A 22,972-nucleotide genomic window follows, 5' to 3' on the forward strand; every position below is an offset into this window, starting at 1 on the left:
CTAAAAAAAATTTTCTTTGCTTGTTGAAATTTTCTCTAAATGGCCATAAGAAAGGTTTAAAAATACTAATAGGTGATGGGAAATATGTTTTCGCGCATCTCTGAGTAACTATCAACAGTCTTGCATCAATTAAAGAAAAAATTTTTGCTTGTTGAAAATTGTCCTAAATGGGCATAAGAAAGGTTTAAAAATACTGATAGGTGATGGGAAATAGGTTTTCACGCATATTTGAGTAATCTCTTGTATCAATTGCCAAAAAATTTTTTTTGCTTCTGAAAATATTTCTAGATGGGTATAAGAAAGGTTTGAAAATACTGATAGGTTATGGCAAATAGGTTTTCGAGCATCTGCAAAAAAGCATTTTGTCCGACAGTGCTTTTTAATAATATTTTCTGATTCATTTTTGTAACCTCAATATGCCACGCTTTGTTGGTTTCTGATTTATTTGAAGCAATTTAAAGTTGTGTGTTATCGAATCTTTTTTATAATCGTCTCTGGCATTTGAATGTGTTGTTAAATTCTTAAATAAAATTCCGATTTTTACACTACTCTATTTCTATTAAAGATTAATTCGAATAAGAACAAACATGCATAGTAGATAGATCAAAACACACCACCATTTTTATAAATGTGTCCAAACATCGTGAACCGTCGTAACCGGATGTGGACAATCTCAACACAGCATGCGTGGGAATCTTACACAAACTTAAAGACGTGCATGAAGATGGTATAACAGTTAACTGAACAGTTGAAACCGCTACACCACTCCGACATTGAAAATAAAATTCCTGCCACCCCCAAACTTACAAACGCAAGCAAAGAATGTGTATTTCCTCGTTTGGGCTAGTTATTTCATGTCTTTTTTCTTGTCATATGAATTATATAAATTATATAAATGGCTCCTTTACACAGTTTCCCCTGATGAAGGCACCAACAAGTGCTGAAACGTTGGGACGAATGACAATAACTTCATTCTAAATGGTCGGCGTGCGACCAGACCGAACCAAGCGCCAAAAACATTATTTCGAGTAATCGGCGATCAAAGCTCAACCATCCCGTATGCTTTCTGCAAGCTGCTGCAGAGAAATTTTGTTATAGTACCATTATAAACTGTTCAAATGATTTCGTTTTTTCATGAAAGATAGATTATCAGTTTTAACATTTACTAGTGTTAAAAACTCAATTTTCGAAAAAAAAGGCGCTTGGTTCGGTCTGGTCGCACGCCAACCCAATACTGAGATGAAGACTGCTAAGCCGAAACCGAATTATTTATTAAAGATTTTTAACCTAATTAGGGATATTTTTTCCAACTTTTGCTGAAAATGATATATGATTGAGTCAGCTTTTGGAATCTATCTGGTCCGCTGAAGCGATCTTATATACTGGCCTTTCAAAGCGATTCTGAGATGAAAATGAAGATATTTTCATTCTACATTTCAGCATTTTTCTGAAATTGTATGCTTTATCTATGATCATTCCCTTTTTCGGCGCTCTTAAGTGACTCTGATTTTTTGTATCTTTGGATTTAGATGATTTTCTAGAAAGTTTCCTCTGGTCTTTAGAATGGTTTTTAGTTTGATTAGAAAACCTTTCTAGTCTATATTTCGTGGGATCTAGAAAAATTTTCGCCGATTCTGCCAGCTTTCAGAGGTAGTTTACAATGATTTATACCGTCTGCCGGGGTTAGATTATTTATTCACAACTTCAAATGGAATATAGATGATATCAGTGAACTGTTTCACTTAAATAATGTTTCAAAGTACAGGGTGAAAAACATGCGCAAATAACGTTATCCAAAAATGTCCCAGGCAAACCAACCCGATCAAGAAATTACATCAACTTACTGCTCAGGTGGTACGTTAGGATGTCGTCTCAAATATGTTGAGGAAATATTATGCATTGAATCTGTGTTGGCTCAGGAAATAATTTTTTCAAACTGTACACTTTTCGAGCCCTTTTGGGGTGAGATTGTGCCAAGCTATAATGAACGGTACAGTGTGCGGAATTCGTATTCACGACAAAATTATAGCAGTATACATCAAAACACTTGCATTTTTTTTTTTTTTATTCTCGCTTATTTTCCGTCGGCCTAGTTCCGCCACTGTTGTGGCCAATCACCGACGCCCAGGTAGACGACTCAACACCCAGGACCCTAACTCACGACCCGTTTATTAACGGACCGGCGCCAACGGCTTTACTTCCTCATGCGATGGAAGGCGTGATCCCAGAGATTTTTCGCCTCAGAAAATCTCCCGGTGTCGGCTAGGATTGAATCTAGACCAGTGGGGTTGGTTGTGAGTGGATCACGCCACCTCACAACCATCGACACCTATGTCGGCGGTGGGATTCGAACCCAGGCGTCGAGCGTAGTTGGCGGAGACGTTACCAACCACACTAGGCCCCCGCTCCTAAAACACTTGCATTGTTTACATAGGGTATATTGTCTAGCTATGGTATTATTTGAAAGAATGACTAAAAGCTTGAGAACAGTAAACTAACAACTGTAAGATGGAAATTTACAATGATTGATATTACTTATGAAATGTAACAAAATTTTGTACACCTATTCTGTATTAACTGATGACTTTTTCAGCGAGAAAGGAGGGTTGTGGGTACGTTTCCAGCGGTTTTGATATCTCCAATGGAATATACAGTGGTCAATGACACATAATAATTGATACGTAAAGTCTTCTCAGGCCTTATGTCCTAACGTTTTCCTTTTCTAAGCTACCTGGAAACGTCACTATGTGTATAGAGACTGTCTATAAACTACGTTCTCATAACTGGTTACTCCAGATATCGATTTGATCCAGTCATACATTTTTCCCTAATTTATATGAAACGTAGTTTCTGGTCAACCCCCTACAGCCCCTTAATAGTCCACGTTGTTTATGGTCGTCCCTATACTTACTGTTTTAACATGTTATTCATGTGAATTATTCGTAGATACACTACTGTTCATTTAACAAGTAATAAATTCAACTTTTTGTTTTTGGCACAATCTCACCCCATAGAAGGGGTGAGATTAGGCCAAAGTTCATTTAATTTTAGCAAAATTATAGTTTATTGTATCTTAACCATATTTTCGGCAGTTGTTAACTAAACATTTAAGTGTGCATTGGCGTGATTTGGATCAAACTCATTGCCTAAATGTGTGCATTACAAGCTAAGGAACAAAAACGTATCCTTTTTTGACACAATCTCACCCCGGCAGACGGTACTTCGAAAGTTTCGATGTAATATTAGAGACCAGTTTGTTTCATCGATATTTTTTACTAAGCAGAAGCTTTTCATTTACCTTGTAGAAGTGTATTTCAATCATTAGAGATGATATTTTTTGATATTGATTTTGTTTTGAAGCGGGTTTCAACAATTTCAAGCTGAATTTGGAATTTGGCATTTTTCCAATCTCATTAGACATATTATAACATTTCGACAAAAGCGAAAAAAAGTTTACTCTAGAGCTCAAACTGGAGAAATATTGATATCTAGCCAGCTTGGAAGTGGGCCAAAAGGCCGAAAAGTAGTTGTTCGCCGAGTTCGCCTATTCTCTTAGGTCTCTGAAGACTTAACACACTCAACATAATCGAAAAGTATGTTTTGTACTCGTACTAAACGTTACGTACGTGGGTGTGGAGTCATGAATGTTAATAAGTGATTGAAAATCCATGATCGAAGGTTGGATTTGGTTAGTAGATGGTCTGGCAATGGGTACCATCAGTACTTTGTGTACTTGGGAGCCAAAAATAGACCCCATTGTGGTCCGAAGCATTCCGCCCTCGACAGCTATCCCTACATCCTCGTGGTACCAGCCGGGATACTACTAACCAAGCGAAAATTACGGCAACCAATTCACGGTGGGACCTCGTTCGTATGCTGATAGGGAAGGGTGGAGGGGAGGCTGATGTTCTCGGAGGAAATCCCAACCATTCTGATCGTCTGTTTCCCAAGTCTGAGGCGGCTCACAACAGCGTCTTATCCGGAGCTGGCGGCTTAATTAAAAAACGTGTTGTTTTGAACGCTAGAGCCAAGATGGCAGCCCCATCACAATTATACTACGTAAAATCGGGAAACATGATTCGGAACGTTCGGCACGGACCTTGTCAACAAAAATGAACCACGTATGGAAACTTGGTGCCTAGAACAACGTCGACAAAATTTTTGGACGGAGATAGGGAAGTCACAGTTAGAACCTCGCAGGTTCGGCATCATGGCTCTGCAGGAGATTTGTTGAAAGGTGAGAAGGTGTGGAGAGTTCGTGGCGGTAAGACTCAGCACAGGTGGAGCAAGCAACGAGCTATGAGCTGGTTTTTATGTGCTGGGCAGAATGCAGGATCGCATGGTCAACTGGAAGGCGATTAACGGGAGGATGTTTTTGTTGTGGATTAAAGATCGTTTCTACAACTACAGCATCATCACCGTGCACAACCTGCACGAAAATAGACCTGGCAACGAGACGGAAACGTCCTACGCGTAGTTGGTGGCCACATACGACAGCTACCCGTCACGGGGCATCAAGATTGTTATTGGGTTATTGGGGATATGAACGTTAAGGTTGCTAGGAAAGTGATGTATAGATCGGTGATGACCCTCACAGCCTACATATCGACACGAACGACAACGGCCTGGTGATTAGAAGCACTTTTTTCCACTTAAAGATATTCACAAAGCCACATGGAGGTCACCTGATCACGAAACAACAAATCACTTTGACCACGTGCTCATTGATGGCCGGTTTTTCTCGAACATCATAAACATACGCTCCCTTCCGACCACTACCTAATAGCAGTACATGTGCGCCCAAGATAGTCTACGGTATTTCACACACGACAATGCCGTCCTTCTCGGCCAAACATTCGGCAGTTGCACAACCCGCAGGCTGCCGAGAATTACGCGCGCTTACTAGACAAGGCACTACCTTCCACGGAGGAACTATGTGTTTCGACTCTCGACTATGGCTGAGGCAAGCTATGCTCGGCCATCGGAGAGGCCATAACCGCAGCATCACATGAGGTAATGTCGAACCGACAAAATAACTGGGTCGACGGAAAAGGCCAACAAGCGATGGAGAGCAAAAAACTGGCTTGGCAAAGCTGTCTAAGCATCGCCAAATTTGGGCGGCCAAACATCGACGAGTACGAAGTGAGTTGACCATTGGCATTGGATTTTGAGGATAAAGAACCATGATTCTGAGGAGACAGAAACGCTAGCAGGACAGAGATCGTGAAGAGCTGAAACAACTGTTTCGGGCTAATGACACGCGCAAGTTTAAAGAGAAGGTAAACCAATCCCGTAAGGGCTACACACCCAGTCCAGTGTAGGGATGAGGAGTGAATCCTGCTCGAAAGCGAGCGCGAGGTGGTCGACACGGCGGTTTTCCGAAAAGCAGTGCCTATAAACGATAACGGGAAATTGGGTCACTAAAGAACAATCCTGCAGCTCGGATCAATAAGGACGCTATAAATACGGCAAAGAGGCGGATGAGAACATATCACGTTTTCGTGAACTTCAAGGCAGCGTATGATATAGTCGGTCGAGACCAGCAAATAAGGCACGACCACAGTTTTCCGGATAAACTGACACAGCTTATCAAAGCTATCTTGGATCGAGTGATGTGTTACGTGTGCGTATCAATCGAATCCCTTCGAAGCGCGCAGAGGGTTGAGACAAAGAGATGGACTATCCTGCACGTTGTTCAATATTGATCTGGAGAGTAGTGTAATCTGACGAGCGGACATCGAAACGGTAGATACGATTTTCAGCAAAGGTAGTCAACCTATAGCCTTCGCAGACGACCTAGACGTTATTACGAGAAACTTTGGGATGGCGGAGATAATCTACTCGAGACTAAAAGTGGAGATTAAGAGATTTGGACTAGAAATTAATGCGTCGAAAACCATGTATATGAAGGGAGACGCTCGAGAGAAACCAGCATTCGCCTCCCACGGACGGTGATCATGGACGGCGATGAACTCGAAGCGGGAGAAGAGTTCGTATACTAAGGATCTCTGGTAACCGCCAAGCTAGAAATCGGGCCTAATTTGACTTTTGCAGGACGCTTCGATCCAGGAGCACACGGCGCGCCCTGAACTGATGAAGTACAAAACCCTAATTGGTTTTTGTGTAGGTTTACATTACTTTAGAATTATTTTACGCATAACTGAGATGCGATAAACATATTCCATTTTCTGTATATAACAGCTGGGAATGTTAGGTACAAAAAACCTACCGAGCACGCCTCCCCTTCCATTCCATAGGGAGGGGAGCGTTTCGCGCAAATGTGTTTAGAAATAGGTCCAATACGTGTTCACTGGGGTGCCATGCAATTCGATTTTAATCGCTATGAAACACAACTTTCCGAAGTCCGTTTGAGTTGAGACGGTTTTTTAAAAAAAACTTCAAATCAAGAATAATGTGCTTCCAGTTGCAGAAAATGTATTCGAAACATCATTTTCATTTGTGCCTTGTGTCCTTGCATTTAAGTGAATAGTTTATAAACTCAATTTATTTGATTCATTTTCTGAGGCAACCGAGTGTCATATCTGTTACAAATGATTTGTGTCATAATTTTGAGAAAAATGAACCGTAAAATACGTATTTCATTGACTTTGAAGCAAAAATTGCCTATTATTCGGGCAGTTGAGAAAGAAGATCTGTTAACAACTTAAATATCCCTACAGTTTGGTCCTCATAGAGCGTGGTTTTAAAAATTATAAAATCTAGCGGTTTCACAATTTCACATAAACAAGCATTAGACTCTGCTGGCTATGCTAAAGAATGAGCAGTACAAATCATATGCATGTATAATAATCGTGAGAAAGTCCGCGAAAATTCAATGGAGAAAAATTTAAAAAAAATAACCTTTGCTTGTTTATTCATTTGTATCTTGAACTTAAATTCCATTCAATTATGCAAGTGCATCATTTTACTCAAAATATCATAAATTTCAATTAAGTCCAACACAAAAAAAATAATTTTTATCATTTCGCTAAATTCACGGTTTCGCCAAATTCACCAAATTTTTTTTTGACTGTGATAAAATCGAAAAAGCACTGTATTCATGTATATTCTGAATGATTTGAAGTTTTTGTACCACAGCGAGAATAAATTTCAATAAAATCATATTTTCCAGGATTCGCCACATTAATTGTTCAATCGTTTTCACACATTGGACCACTGTTTGGTAACACGAACAGTGAGAAACTCGGTAAAAATGACTGATTAGAACAATACAAACCTGTGTCGTGAAAATTACGTTGGAGAAATATCTGGTTCTAGGTCCGGGCCATAATGAGTTAAATCAATAAAATATATCATATGGAACATTCATGGAATCGGAATGACGTCCAGAGCTCAAATATCGTTGTTAGACGCAAAAAAACCCAAGATATAACTTTTGTCTAGATAACTTTTGTCTGCCGGAGAACTGCCCGGACGAACACATACGATTCGCATAGATTCTCTAGGATTCCTCACATTGGATTCCTGAGCGTCCTTGAAAAGGATTCCTGAAAAAGAATCCTCCTATGGCTCTAGGATTTTTGAAATAAGAATCGTGAGTGGGAATCCTCCGCATCGTGTTTGCGATTCCTTTCACAATTCCGTCACCGAGTTATAGGTATCCTGAAGATGGATTCTCTGCGTGTTAGTAAGGGTGGGCAAATTTTAGGAAAATGCCAAAATTCTTCCCAGAATTCAAATTTTCGGAGCCGTCATGAGCCAAGAAATCGAAAAATTTAAAATCCAATTACCGATATCTGATTTCTTCAAAGTTGAGTAAACTAAGAAAAATGTTAAAACATTCGCCAAATATAATATTTCTAGATTCAAAAATCGACGTCCGATACAATTTTCCCCCTTTAAAGACCCGAGACGGAACTTTCTTTTTTGAAAATGGTCGTTCTCAGCACTGGCGCGGTCGATTTGGGAAAACTTGAAATATTATTCCAGTGGAATAGTTAAGTTTTGGTGAAGGTACCATCCCTCTGGACCCCTCCCTGTGTCCGTAAGATGGAAATATGTCTGTATTTTTTCTCAACTTTTTCAAACAGATCAAACAAATGTTGGGAATTTTCATACCTATCAATTGTTCCATGTGTCAAATCTCGTCAGGTAGAAGAAATATGGTATGTAAGAGTAAATTTTGAAGTTTCTAGACTATTTCCTGAATCAATATACGATGAAATTTTTATTTCAGCATGCACAGATTTTGATTCATCCACGATTACTCAAATGGAATGAATCGTATTTGACAGATCGTCAACAAACAGTCAATCTCAAATGTAGACTTTTGAAACCTATTCAGGTAACCTCAGGAGCTCCTCAAGGCTCTCACTTGGGCCCTCTACTATATATTTGTTTTGTAAACGACATTTCTCCTAAAACAAGTAAAATCGTAAATCGTTGTCGTGTAACTAACAATTAAATGGAAAAAAAAAGTCAGAACAACTGTGTTTTAGTGTCTGTGGAAATCCGTACGTTTCTTCTGCCAAGTGGTTATGATGACGTCCTCTAATAAATATATGTAATCTACTTTTGTTAGACAAAATAAATGTTATATGTTAAACCGTTCAAATCGGTCGATTGGTTGTTACATCCACCAGTAAACAACCGCCTACAACAGTTGATTTATAGATTGATGAAATTTCTATACTGAGCGAAACCTGATTTAGTTGTTACTAGAAGGATGATGCACCTGATTTAGTGTACTTTTGCAAACAAAATTTCAATAGAGTATAGCAGAGAAGTTCAGCCGGACACGAACTTATGTATGTGTTGACGGCGTAAACCAGCAATACTCAAAGAAAGAGATGAGTGCTGAAGTTGTGAGCTAAACGAACAAGAAAGGCAACACCACAGTGACGGGTATTGCAATGTACAATCAAGAAAGTGTTATTTTTTCTTTTTTAATTATTAAGTAATAAATTAAGAATACTCACAAACTGCATTTTCTAGTGCTATTAACCGGGGATTCATGTATTTTTGTATTAAATTAAACATAAACATGAAAGTTATCATACGAGTCAAAAAAAAAGTAAAAAGAAGAAATTTGGCATCCCTGACATATGCAACCCAGCTGCCAAATTTACTTCTTTTCACCACTCACCTCACCCTCTGAGTATTTCTAGTGTAATGTAGATCCCAGAAAAGTTGCTGAAATTGTCTACCGAATAACACACAAAGTTTAATCAGTTGAAAGTGATTGTTTTCCAAATAAACAATCACTTAAAGGAAATCGACATGTATATGGCGGCATCCATAAATTACGTAACGCTCATAGGGGTGAGTGGGGGTATCCTCGAGCGTTACGATTTGTTACATAGGGAAGGGGGGGGGGAGGTAAGATCAGCGTTACGTAACAAAAAATCTCTGGAGAAACCCTCTAAAAACAAGCATTTTTATTAAGCAAATTTTTCTACAGCGTTACGTAATTTTGATGGGGGGGTAGGCGTTTGCGTTACGTTTCGTTACATATGGGGGGTGGGGGTCCAAGAATTGGATTTTTTGCGTTACGTAATTTATGAATGCCGCCTATCTTCCTTCTACTAAAAAAAACAGTATTTCTACAAACTCACTTGTACACCGCCCGCTTGTCCGCCTCGAACTGGGCCTGATCGATCTCGCTGATGCTGGTGCTGTTGCCCGGCGAAGACGACACTGGCGTCGTGCCGGAAGTGTTGCTGGAAGCCGTATGACCTCCGCTCCCGCCACCACCACCACCCGCCGCCTGATTGCCGTTCCCCGTAATGCCGGCGGCGGTAACGGTCGCACCGGACACCGGAACTGCAGCGACACTATTTTCCTGCATTCTTGTCGCCGTTTTCTTCGCTTCGCTTAACTCCTGCACAGATTTCGATATTCACAAATACGAAGCCGCAATCTTGCTGTTTTCTATCTCTGTTCCGGAATATAGCAGTAGCACACGGAAATCATATGAAAAGATGAACTAACTTATTGCACATACACTCTCGGCCCGAAACGAGAACGAAAAAAAAAAAAACTTATTCGACGATTCTACGGGGACCTTGTGTTTTCTAGCAGCGAAAAATAGGGATCTGATTATTGCACGGAACGTGATTCTCTGACTAAACCGGTATCCGTTCCCGGGGCTGGATTCACACAGTCCAATCGGTTCTAGTGGACAAAGAGCAACTTTTGCCTTGCAATCCGATTTGCATAAATCAGTTCATCAATTTGGCATTGATTGTTTTCCACCGTTGTCGTCGCTGCACCGCGCCACCCGTCCGTCCGTTCGTCCAGGCGTGTTCCGAATTGCAGTTTATGTAGACAAAATTTCGGAGTGGATTAATTTTTCCATGCTGCTGCCTGTGTAACGGCTGTTGCCCTAGCGTGGCCTAACTATCCAAAGGTTGCCTGAAACAGAGAGGGGGAAGGGGAAAACGAAATTAGATTTCCGCTGTAAAATTGATGGTTTTTCGGGCAGTGAGTGATCGATAACGTTCGTTTCTGAATGATGCCATACGGTAATAAACCACGATGATTTTGGTTACTCCCGCCCCCGGTGGGTGGAAGGGTGGGACTATAATTGTTTTTGAAGTCTAGTCGAAATGTAGTTCAAATATATTGATGTTTGTGGAGCCGCGAGCTAGAATAATGTATCATTCGAAGCATCCAAATTTGCTATACATAATACGCTCACTTTCGAACGATTGGTTTTAAATTGAATAATGAGAACTATTAAAGTTAATTAAGCTGTGTTTACCTAAAAGTGTAATATGATTTTGATACACTTCGTTCTTTACTTATTACAAATAATTTATTTGTAATTAATGAAATGGAAAATTTTCAGACTCAACGCTTTCAAAATACCTTAGGGGCATTATCAATGCCAAAACGACAAAAACCAAATCAATTATGGTGGTTCGAAGATGTATGAAACATAGAGGAATAATTTATCTGTAACTTTTAAGTTATAAACAAGTTTTTGTAAAGCAATAAGTGTTGTGCCTTGTTACACGTAGAAGTTTTACTCTCATGAGCCATCAGCACAAAACCAAAATAGTGTAATTGTTCGCAAAGGATCATAATTTTCTGTTTGATGTTCTTCAAGGAAGTAACCTTGGACCAGGTTTATTATTGTTGTTTATCATAACTATTACTAGCAATTTCTTTAATCTTTCGAATGATAATCAAGAACAAAATTTAGTACATTCTAATACTCTAGAGGATGCACGAAAGAGAAAAAATACCTAAACCTTGAAAAATGAATGAAATAAAAACCGCCTTCAACAGTTTTAATGACTTGTAGATGATAATGAAAGGTGGAGAAGCAATATTTCAATTTTAAATTGAATGATAATTCCGAAATTATATTAAAAATTCTTCAACTCTCCGTGTTATTGTGTAGTCAAACTCAATATAATTTATAATTTATTTCAATTGATTCTGCTACATTTACAAACCATAATAAAACCTTCCCTCTTGAACAAATCTCCCAAACGACCAATCGGTACAATTCGCTATGCCGATGGTTCCGAGTTTCGTTCCTAGTCGAAAAAAAAAGACTCACGTACAAAAACTGCTTGCGTTTTATATCGACCAATTTACTTTTTTTTTCTTCTTCGCCCTTATTAAAATGGGGAAAACTCCCCTACTATTTAATCCGACTTTCTAGCGATTCTCCCGGCGGCGGTGGCGGTGTTGGGGTCGATTAAAACCACCACCCTTTCCGTTCTTTCTTTTTTCATTAGGCACGAAACTATGTCGAACAACAGCGCTGGCAGTTTCTTACCCCAAGTCAAGGGCGACCGAAAGAAAGCGAAACGAAGCTTATCATAATTTCGATATTGGCTACCCGAAGCGAAATTGAAAGTTTTTTTTTCGTGTTGCCTCTACTATCCTAGATTACTATTCGGCGCGTGGGGTTGAATTGAGCTCATTTCAGCCGGAATTAGCTCTGCTACTTTTTCGGAGCAGGGTTCCGAAGGGTCTGAATCGTACGAACTGGTTTAGAATAGCAACGAGATGTGAAAGCATTTGCTGCGGAAAGGAAATTGAATGGCTGTGACATGATCTCAGGAGAGTACCATCTGATAACGGGAAAGTGTTGCTCCGGATTGAGAACTGCCGGAACCTTTTGTCTTTCATCACCTCGTAGCAGTGGCGTGTCGGAGTATTGAATGGAAGGGGACATCGGTGAGCGATGGTCAAGTGGATTGAGGGAGAAGAGTTGATAATCTTGTCTCAATTCCCAAATTCATGAATGAAAGCTATGTTTGGTTGGCATTCTTGCTTGTTCCTGTTCGTGGTTAGCAACGAATGAACTCACACGGATGAGAAGGACACAGCTGAACAAATGTTTCCGGTACGAGGTGAATACCTCGAAATGCTTTTATCAGCGCAGTGGGGGAAACGAGAAGAACACGTACCTTTGGCAGTCTCTTGACAGTTTGCCGTGTCTGCCGCATAGTGCCCAGGTCTGGGCAGCCTAAGGTCTATCTGCCATAAGCCATACTGGGTCGGGGTGGGAAGTCCGCAAAAAAGAGGATCATCATAAACGTGTGCATCTTGTTGCTACTGATGTGTCGTACCTACGTAACATGGGTATACAACTGGTCCCATACGATGCGGCTTACACCAGAAGGTACTTTTTTAATCCTGTCCACATTCACTGTTCCTCTTCTTTTTTTCTCTCCTGTGTACTTTAGTCGGGGAGGTTGGACTTTCGTAAGCCGCGTATGCCATATGCGACGGAGATCAGCTTAGACCGGAGCAAAATTTGAAATACGTAGTAATGGTAGGAGTGCGAGATGGTCCTAAGAATCGCCATCGGAAGCCTGCTTTCTTTTTTATTTTGAAAGCAATTTTTTGCTCATGGGATAATGTTTAATGCGTACTATTTAATTAGTAAAAAATAGGACGAGTTGTTACTATTTTCCATTGACACAGCTCTTATTTGGCCATGTTTCTATGGTTGAGACCCAAAGTTAACCCAAATCAGCCCAATGATGCCATATGGTATTCCTTGACACATTGAACATTTCTCGACTTAAAATGCAATTTAGTGTCATTTCCATCATTTGGCGATTTTCTGAACACCAGTAGATGACGCTAACAGAGAAAATCCCTTACAGTTAGTTTTGTTTTGTACGTGAACGCAGTAGCTATTTAAAGTTTAAAAAATTACAATATTCACGGGGTATTCTGGGCTGATTCGGATTATGTAGAATTTAAAATAGGAATCGATAAAACAAAACTGCTGCATGATTAGTAGGACTTCACATATGAACGTTTCTATGTAAGTTTTAGAAACTTGGATGCCGTATGCTGCCAAACATTGTAATGCCGTTTAATCGTAATTCTCGTGCTTCTGCTCGTATTATGACCCTTTTGGCGCAGTGTTCGGCTCAGCTGCATCAATTAAAGTCGATATCATTTCCCAGTGCTTGTTTCGCTCGGTTTCAACAGCTTATAATAAATAACACCGGCCTGATGCTATCTAATACACAACATTTTTTTTTTTGCAAAAAGAAAAACTTCCTTTTTACCCGTTGGAGCAGTTGCTTACAGGCGAAAAAACGACGCTCAACGTCTTTTGGTTTAAAATCACAAGGAACCCAACTTCCCTGTTTTTGAATTATTCCCAAAGAATGTAATCGCTAGGAAATGGCTTAGCGGATAACACCTAATACCGAAGCAAGCTGTTCCTGCGTTTGGCTTGGATCCTTATCGTATAATTCCTTCAATTCAGGTTTTTGGCCTTCCTTCACGCGGGAAGTCATCAACATCGAAATTGCAATTTTTCAAGCGATGGAACCAATCACGGCATGTTGTTTCACTTAAAGTAGCGTTTCCGTAAACTTTTTCAAACTCTCGAAGTAACCATTTCCGCAAGTAACGATTATTTGGTCATCAGACATTTTCACACAACTAAAAGTATAGGGCGTCCCAATGAAATTGCTAACGTTTAAATATGGTTTGTTTACTGTATGTATCAGGTGATTCATAACGGAAATTCAAGCGACATTATGAATAAACAAAAGAAAAATTGGTAAAAATCTCGCGAAATAGTTCGCGTAAAAAGTGACTTTAGTGTATGACAAACCACACTAAGATGCCAAAATTATTAAACATGACAAATTCCAAGCAACATAGGACAACGATTTCAATAGGCCGTTTTTGACTCTGGCTGAACCTTGCACAGATGTTTCAATAGACTATGCCATTTTGTTGGTAATCGTTTATAAAGTGGGACACGTCTTATTTTAGTAGGGTGGCTTGCTATGAAAATTGTAACGAAAATGGCCCTCTTGAATTGCGTATTATGTTACTACTCCTGAACGAATTTTAAACTCCAATGTCTTGATCGAAAGGTAAAGGTTGCCCCAAACTTGTGATATAATAGTTGGTTTCTGTTCCTTGAGCTTTCTTCTCCAAGCACCGCCTTAATTTCAAGGTCTCACACTTTGTCTCAGTTTCACAAAACGGATGTACGAAATGTACGAATTCAATTGTTCTTGAGTCGGACGGAAGCAGATACCAAGAATGCAACTGTTACGTGTTGCATATTGCCGTTGTGCGACTGGAGGAAAATTCTGTTCGTGATAACGATAGCTGGTGGCGGAAATGAGTATGAAGGTCGAAATTCTGCTGTGATGTCAAACTATAACCGTCTTTTTAATAAAGTGTTGTGAATTTTCTAAAAGGGATTCAGAATTGTTAGCAGAACCGCTGGCTTTGCACAGTGGACAGTATCATGGAACATCACACTACTCACACATCTGCAGCAGCATTGTTTCAGTATAAAATTTTTCATTAGGTTCTCCCGTAATCCCACGTCTACCATGCGGTGCACAGTGGTCCAATAAGGCAAAAAGTGAAACTTAATTCCATAACGCCTTCACCTTCATCCTAGCTCAATAGTGTCTTCGGAACAATTGTTTGTATGAATGATCCGCATAATCGCAAATTGTCAAAAAAAAAAATGAAAAGTTTACTATACTAAAAATAAAAAAATCAACTTTTAAACCATTCTTCTATCTCTTAACACAAAAAAGTTAGTATTTTGTAATATGAAAACCTACTGTAACATATGCTCGCCGTACTCTAATATGGGTGGGTTGGGACAAATGGAATCTTAAGGAGTTTATAGTACTTAGGCTTAACTTCAAGGAAAAGTGTTGACATCATTATTCCCCCTTGCCCGTTTTTAATCTATACGTTTTTGAACAAAAATAAAAATAAGCTAAAATATGATATAACCTTTTAATGTAAGTCTCGGAGATTTGTGTGTGCCCTAACAATTTCTCCGAACAACACTTTCGTGTTAAATGCAACTAACAAAAGTTAAGTACAAATAACTACCTTTTAAGTAAGTTCAATATAATATACTTTATAACTTTGTTCCGAAAAAAGATAGGATTTTCATTTGTTCAACAAAGTTTATATTTTTAAAACTTCTACAACTTTGCTGAACAAACTATTCTTCTATCTCTTAACACAAAAGTTAATTTTTTTCTTTTAGTATAGTGAACTTTTCATATTTTTTGACAATTTGCGATTATGCGGGTCATTCATACAAACATTGTTCCGAAGACACTTTTAAGCTAGGATAAAAGTGAAAGGCGCTATGGAATTAAGTTCCACTTTTTGCCTTGTTGGACCACTGCGCGGTGGGTTCTTGGATACCACCCCATACTATTTTGATTTCTTAGTTGGAAAAACATCAATATTACAACTATACATTTGTTTTACGATTACGAAATACATTTATTTTAGACTACTGAAAATCTATCACAAATTCGATCAGAATATTTTATCACTAACTAGATTTTTGCAAAACATTGAGGTTTGAGTATTTTATTCTAATAACAACTTTAGTGTAATTCTTTTAATCGATGCTGCATAAATCCTTCATTTGATCAATAAGATTTTTTTTGAATCGCAACTCATGGGGTTATGTAGAAAAGGTCATGATTACAAATATTTTTAAAGCAAGGGCGATTTTTGATCGGTGTGACTATTTCGGCAAAGTTGAAGATAATAATTTTGTCAAAAATAAAACATACAACGCGAGAAAAAAAATTATTTAAGAAAAAAAATTAATAAGTTTATTTTAGAAAGTATATTTCTAAAAAAGAATATTTTCTGTTATAAAAACTATAAAAGGTTACCTAAACATTGATGGTTGTTTAATCTTGTAGAAATGAGAAATAAAGTTACAATTAAAAAAAAACTATTTATTTTAACTAAGCCAAAATGATTCATGCGATGTTTTCAGCAAAGTTGTGAATAGTATTTTTGTTGTTCTAGCAAAATATACACCGCAAGAAAAGACAAAACGATAGAGAACATATTGATATACTGCCGGTACCCGCATAACTGTCCCATACTGATTTTGGTCACTGCTGAGATATCATCGGGAATCGACTAAATCGTTATCATATTTTCTGGAAAAAAATTAAAATTGATACTTTTGTATGGAAAAACATGAGAAAAATACCAAGTTGTTTTTGTCCCATATTGAAAGTACCCGCATTACAGTCCCACTGAATAGTGGTGCAAAGTGCAAACATATAATTTTGCTCCAGATTAGTGTATATCGGATTATTTTAGGCATATAGAAGTATGTCATTTAATTAACTAGACTAATGTTGTTTTTCTGTAGTACAATCTACGTTGCCAATGATACTGCCGGTTGCTGGTTTAATTTATATGTGATGGGACAAAATATGTGAGTATTTTTGAAAGGTACTCGCATATTTTGTCCCATTTTGTCTTTTTTTCAAGTTATATAATGTAAAACCAATTCCATCCATGGTTTTGTGTTCTCAACGATAAACTTGTGGTGCCATGAAACTGTTATGGTCATTGGTTCTGGATGTAATTGCTGGAAATCCGAAAATTCACGGATAATATTAAATCGCCGTTTTCTCAACATGTTGTTTTTCATTATGGGACAGTTATCCGGGTACCGGCAGTATACTACTGTTTGAATTTCACCCAACACATTTCGAGTATTTCATCTGAATACACAGGCAGTTCCTAAAGCTGCTTAGAATATGTTCCCTACCCTATAACCGAGAGGCGGCATACTAGTCGAACGACTTCTCGGCTATAAAAGCTGAATGTTTCGGCACAATGGAGGCGATTACACAATTGCAGAGAATAATTTCGCTGAGAATTCAGTAGTTTTCTATAAAAAATAAGTAATAAGCTCAATGAGCTTTACTAAGAAAGTAATTTATTAACTTTGAGCAATGAATGTTTACAGAATATTCAAAAGTTTCACTTTAAGGTGCATTTTCCGTTTAGTGCTTGTTTGCACAGGCGTTACACGATTTTTCAAGTACACTACTGCCACTTCGCACGAATCTGTGGTTTACACAAATTTCAGCAAAACTTTTATCCGCTTCCTGTTTAGTACGTCGTATTTAATAAGTTTGCAGAAATTTGTACAAAGAGAAATGGCGGCCAATGGTTCATGAGAATGACAGCTGTGTGGCCGAAATTCGGGAACGAGTAAAATTCGTGCCGAGATATCAGGTATATTTTTGCCGAAATATCGTTTAAATTGCCGAGTAGTTGCCGAGTGAACTCGGATATTTTTTCAGCCGAGCTCGCTATCCAGTTTTAGGTGCGTATATTAGCTTTAATGGTAATGCGGTAATATTTAAACGTGGCAGTTAAAATCTGTCTAATATAGAGCGAAAAAGTCTCAGAAATCGATTGGTAGGTGTCTGATCAACGTAAAATATCAGCAACATGTCAATTTCTCCCCGATTCCCTTACAATACGAAAATAAGTTCTCTCGACGTTACATTGACTTATTTGAAACCAGTTTTATGTAATTATGTAAGCGATACTCAAAGATACAATGACAAATTGTCTTTACGTGATCCTCACCCTTTTGCGGGGAGGGGGTCGCATTTCAGGCTAGTACCGGTCAAAAAATAAAACTTTCGCTTCAGCTATGAGACCGCATCATCCCGTCTTCGATAAAGTTAAATGCGACCCCCTCCCCGCAACAAGAGGATCATGTGAAGACAAATTCTTATTGTAACTTTGAAGATCTCTTACACTCTAATGTGATTAATGTAATATTGAACAGATTTCAAAGAAGTTAATCTAACTTCGAGATAAATCTATTTTAGTATTGTAGGGGAACTGGGGCAAAATTGGGATCAGACACCTACCAATCGTTTCCTTTAGATAAGACTGATCTCTTTTTAATTTTTTTTTCTAAGGTACTTCGGTTTTGGACAAGGCTAGTATTTATTAATCACGCATTGTGAAACTTACAGCGTTGACTCGATAAAGTTATATTACAAACTCACACTGGTTAATTAGCTACATTTTTGATGAGACAGTTTTTATGTATATTTTTTTTAATTGTGATTTTTGATTTGGCTGAAACTTTGCAAAGATGTTTCTTTAGGCAAAAGATTTCATTTTGTGCTATTGTTTTAATTTTTTAGGAACCCGACTCATTTTTGGGAAGCTATTTAAAAATGCGATTTTGGGAAGGTATTGATGATAACGAATATTTTTTAAAGCCAAAACGGTTTGTTTGATCGGTATGGCGTCTTCGGTAAAGTTGAAGATAACAATTTTGTCTCTCCGAAAAAAATATATATTCTAAAACAAATAATTGTATTTAAAAAAAAGTTGTATAAAAAATTTAAAATTCATTATCTAAAAAGCTCATTTTACAAAAATAACGAACATTTGAAACAATAGCACAAAATGACATCTTTTGCCCATAGAAACATCTATGCAAAGTTTCAGCCAAATCAAAAATGGTTAAATAAATTGGTTGTCCGTTTTTTTGTGGAATTGCTCTTCTAATAAGACAATAATACTTCTAACCTTCCACACAAATACTCTTGTATGATGATGATGATGGTCCCACCTCATACCCCTACATCGGTTTGAGCTGGACGATTTATCTATATGAGATATTTTTAAAAACATGCAATGTAACCAGTTGGCGAACAAATAACGGACTGGTTATTAATTTCAGACATAGTAACCCTTCAAATGTATACCAATAATTAAAAAAAAAAAATTGACGGATTTCCAATCCAAGGCTCATCCAGAACGTTTCCAACCCGAAAATCATCTGGACTTGATTAGGAATTGAACCTAATGTTAAAGAGCGTGCACTAATCAGAATTGGTTCTAGATAACGATCTAGAACTACGAGAGAGATCCAATGATACTATAGTTCTCGATAACGAGCTCTACAGATCACAGGCATCAAGCATAAGGATCTTTAAGCATTGTATTTTGAAGCAACACGCGCAACTCATCGGTTTGACATGCATTTATTTTGCAGCTGGCGTCTGTGAGTAAACACATAACTGTCCCATTTTAGAAAATTCCTGAATTCGGAAGCTACTTACTAACTTTACTTTGTTGGCTAACGGACCGGAATACGGAAGCTATTTTTATTATTTCTACAACCAGAGTATGTCATGTCATGATTAAAATTAAAGATCAAATCATGATTACAATTAAAGATTACACTGGTCAAACGAGAAGAATGTAATCAATATTAAAATTTTATTTTTTATGATTGTTGAATATGGCTGTTCCGAGAGTTGTTTTTTTTTCTTTCATTCAGTTTCCGGTTGAATACAACTAGAAACGGTTGAGTTCTCATGAGCTTTAGGGCAAAATTTGTGTTTACCAGTGTTATCCTAGAAAATAATTCTTAGACTGAGGAACGTTACAAACTAATGAACACTGAAAATAAATCGCACGCTAATCCCTAATGTTATTTACATATGAATGTCAATAAACGAACCTAATCATTCTATCCTGTCGACCCATATCGATTTTTATTCCACGCTATTTTAACGTGTTTTGGCATTTGACGTGTGTAAGCATTGAAATCTGAGTGTAAAAAGATTGGTTTCAGTATGCATGACATAACAATTTGAAGTGTAGAACACTTGATTTTGTGCTGTGAATCGAAACGCAAATGTATTTCACGTAGATTTGAAATGTTTCCTCTTTTAGCACAGATGTAAGTGGAATCCATTTCGCAGTAACGTGTCGATTTTTTACAGTGTAGCATCCAAAATCGCATTTTCTTGCTCTCCATGCATTCAGAGTTGCCAGTGTGTTTCAACCAAAATTTGTGTGTGTGTATTTCGTGTGACAGATTTTTTTATCGGTTGTAATTTCTGAAAATATTTCGTTTACCAATGTATTTCCTGTCTGCGTTAGGGAAATAATCTATTCGCATAAAAAATGTATGCCCAACTTGGTTCGAGCTTTACTCAACTTTTCGCTAGTTTACTATTAAACAGAAATAACAATCATTTTGTCACAAGTTTAGGGAACATTACAACGATCAAGATGTTGGTGTTCAGTGATAAGAAGGTTACAGGCATCTTTAAACAGCACTTTTTTGCACTTTCCACATGTCACGCTAGTAAAGTTAACAAACTACTATCACCTATTTCAAACTTTATTCATCAGTAGTATACCTCTCTAAATCAGAACCAAGCTGCAAGCATACAAAATTTCACCTATGCGTTGAGTAAGCCTAATTCATCTGCCGTGCATACTAAGCTAGTGATTGTTTACAAAACATTATCTGCTGCAGCAGGCAGCACCAAAAGCAACAGCATCAGCAGGTCGGTCTGATGTATCATGTACGAGAAGCGTGTACGTTACGCAACAGGACCCCGCTCGGTTGCCACTGCTGGAATAATTTAAACTGCTAATATTGGCACAAGATAAGCTGCTTCTTGGCACCAATAAAATAATATGCCTTCTGTTCCTTTCCCTAGGAGGAAGCTCTTCTGGGTTTCCGAATCTGCGGACTGCGTGATTGCGTAGACAGCGAGGAGGGAGGTTTATAAATAACTATCATCGGTAAGTGCATACAGCATCGCATCGTTATGACCTCCGAGAGGTGCAAGCGTTCTTCCACACGGTAAGACGTTGAGAGAATGCAACAGTTATTCCGTGTCTCTGTTTTTCGCAGCAATCCAGAGCTAAATGGGATACCACATAAATTAAACACAGTTTTACTCCGGCTGGAACAACTGCTGGGAGGTACAACAAAATGTCGAGTTCTGATTGTGCCACTTAGCATTTGCATAAACGTTATTCTTCTCGACATGCGTCTCAGAGTCTCAGCTACACTGATGTGTGGCGAGAAGAAGATGGCGACCCGACGAAAGTGATCCATTTACAGATAAAATATTCAAATAAAGTCTCTCTAATTGAAGTTAATTTGCCGACCGGTATTTGAAGAGTGCTGCTGCCGGAGTGCGTATGATCGTTACCGCAATTAAGCCGATGCATGTTTGCTACTCATAATAACGGTAAGGGACGAGAATCGTTTGCTCTCGGATTGTGACCGCCCTTCAGCGCAACCAGATTTCCTACATGCACACACATGAAAGGGAGATAGCGTTTCTATGGAAGCCGGACAGATAAGACTTCAAAGAAAGTGTCCGATGGAAACAAGCAGCTGTGATAAAGGATACGAATTCCTAGTTAGTGATCGGCATTGAAACGCAAATATTAGTCCAGGTTCCGAAAAAGCCTTGAATGAGTGATAGAAATATGATTTATTTATTCGAAATTAAAGATAAATGTTAAAAAATCAGTTTCATGAGTTATATATTTTTTTTAGTTAGCGAGTAAATTCATGCAGGTTTTTTGGATAATTAGCGCTACCTCGAAAAGATTTGAATACAAATTTGAATTTAACGGTCACAAAAAAACAATGATGGTTCCAGCAGTACGGAAAGCATTATATTATAACAACCCTTCGTGTGTGACATGGAAATCACATTTGTAATTTATGTCCGCAATATCTAACCGGTTTGGCGTTGTCGTCCGTCCGCATCGGAAATTCGGAGCAATAAAACACACATTTTTCCGTTCCAATCCGAATATGCCTTGTCCTCGACATTCCGTACGAGAACCATTTCACACGTCAAACCGAACCGCCGCCTTCATCACTTGCTTGCCATCAGACGCCTCCCATTCCCATATGTTCTGCGGGAACGTCTTACAAAAGCCATTTCAGACAGACGCGTCCGTACTTTACCCGCATTCAGTCTCCGAATCGGTCCCTGGAATCGAATGGCGTCACCACGTCATGCAGCACAACTCGGCAATTAAATGTTGGTTATGTGTTTTTGATAAGTACCGCAGCATCCACCCTCCGCTCTTTCGTTCTGTCCTCCGTCAGAATCCAGCGGGAAAAGACATCGAAAGTAAATAAAACTCCAGTCAAATGCGTTTCATGGTTCATGCTTGTATTCGGCTGCTGCTGCTGGGTCGACGAAAGTTGGGAGAAAAAAACAGGAGGATGAAGGATTATCCTTCGGCCAAAGCAATCCAGAGTGAGAAACGATGATGAAGCCCTCGGAGAGAAAGTACGGGCAGTAAATCATATTTTTGTGTAAAAAAACCTATTAAAAGCACGTGCTGCTCTCGTACACATATATTTGTGTGTTATTTTTATTATTGCCATTTTCTGTCTCCCGTTACTACTTTACTGGAACTTTTTCGCCAACGGTGGCTTTCGTTTCGCATTCGTATTACCCATCGACATCTGGAATTGCCTAAGAAGTATTGCGTTTTGTGGTATTCAAGCACCCAGACCAATCAAAATTTGATAAACGTGCTGCATTTATTTAACTGCATTGATGACCTTTTGTCTCTACAGATACTCGTTAATCACCAAGCAAAGAATAATTACGAATTGATCATGTCAATAGTGGTGAGCGATAATTTAGCGCCGATCAGATTAATTATGAATTATGTATATTGAGACAAATTATCGATAAAAAAGAACAACCTGTAGCTTATCGTGCAGGAGAAATAAGCTATTCTTCGTACCACATAACATAATATCTTCTTTTTTTCCCCAACAATCCCTGGTTAAGGGTGTGTGCACTTCATCTTGATAAATCACTACGATAAACGATCCGTTCCAGAGTGGGAAAGTGGTTACGGGCGTTGTAGCATCGAACGCGGC

The 22,972-nt window shown here is 38.4% G+C and overlaps 1 protein-coding gene across 4 annotated transcripts in view; it reads right to left on the minus strand.

Moving 5' to 3' along the window:
* The window catches only part of LOC129726007 (homeobox protein PKNOX1-like), a 161,662-nt gene that overhangs the window by 18,879 nt on the left and 119,811 nt on the right, over positions 1-22,972 (minus strand). For all 4 annotated transcript variants that reach the window (XM_055682520.1, XM_055682522.1, XM_055682519.1 and 1 more), the window contains exon 4: positions 9,576-10,374. In XM_055682520.1, coding sequence (XP_055538495.1) covers positions 9,576-9,808 — 233 coding nt within the window. In that variant the 5' untranslated portion in view covers positions 9,809-10,374. The remainder of the gene's footprint in view (positions 1-9,575; positions 10,375-22,972) is intronic.

Source organism: Wyeomyia smithii, chromosome 2 (genome assembly GCF_029784165.1).
Source record: "Wyeomyia smithii strain HCP4-BCI-WySm-NY-G18 chromosome 2, ASM2978416v1, whole genome shotgun sequence".
Classification (NCBI taxonomy): Eukaryota; Metazoa; Arthropoda; class Insecta; order Diptera; family Culicidae; genus Wyeomyia; species Wyeomyia smithii.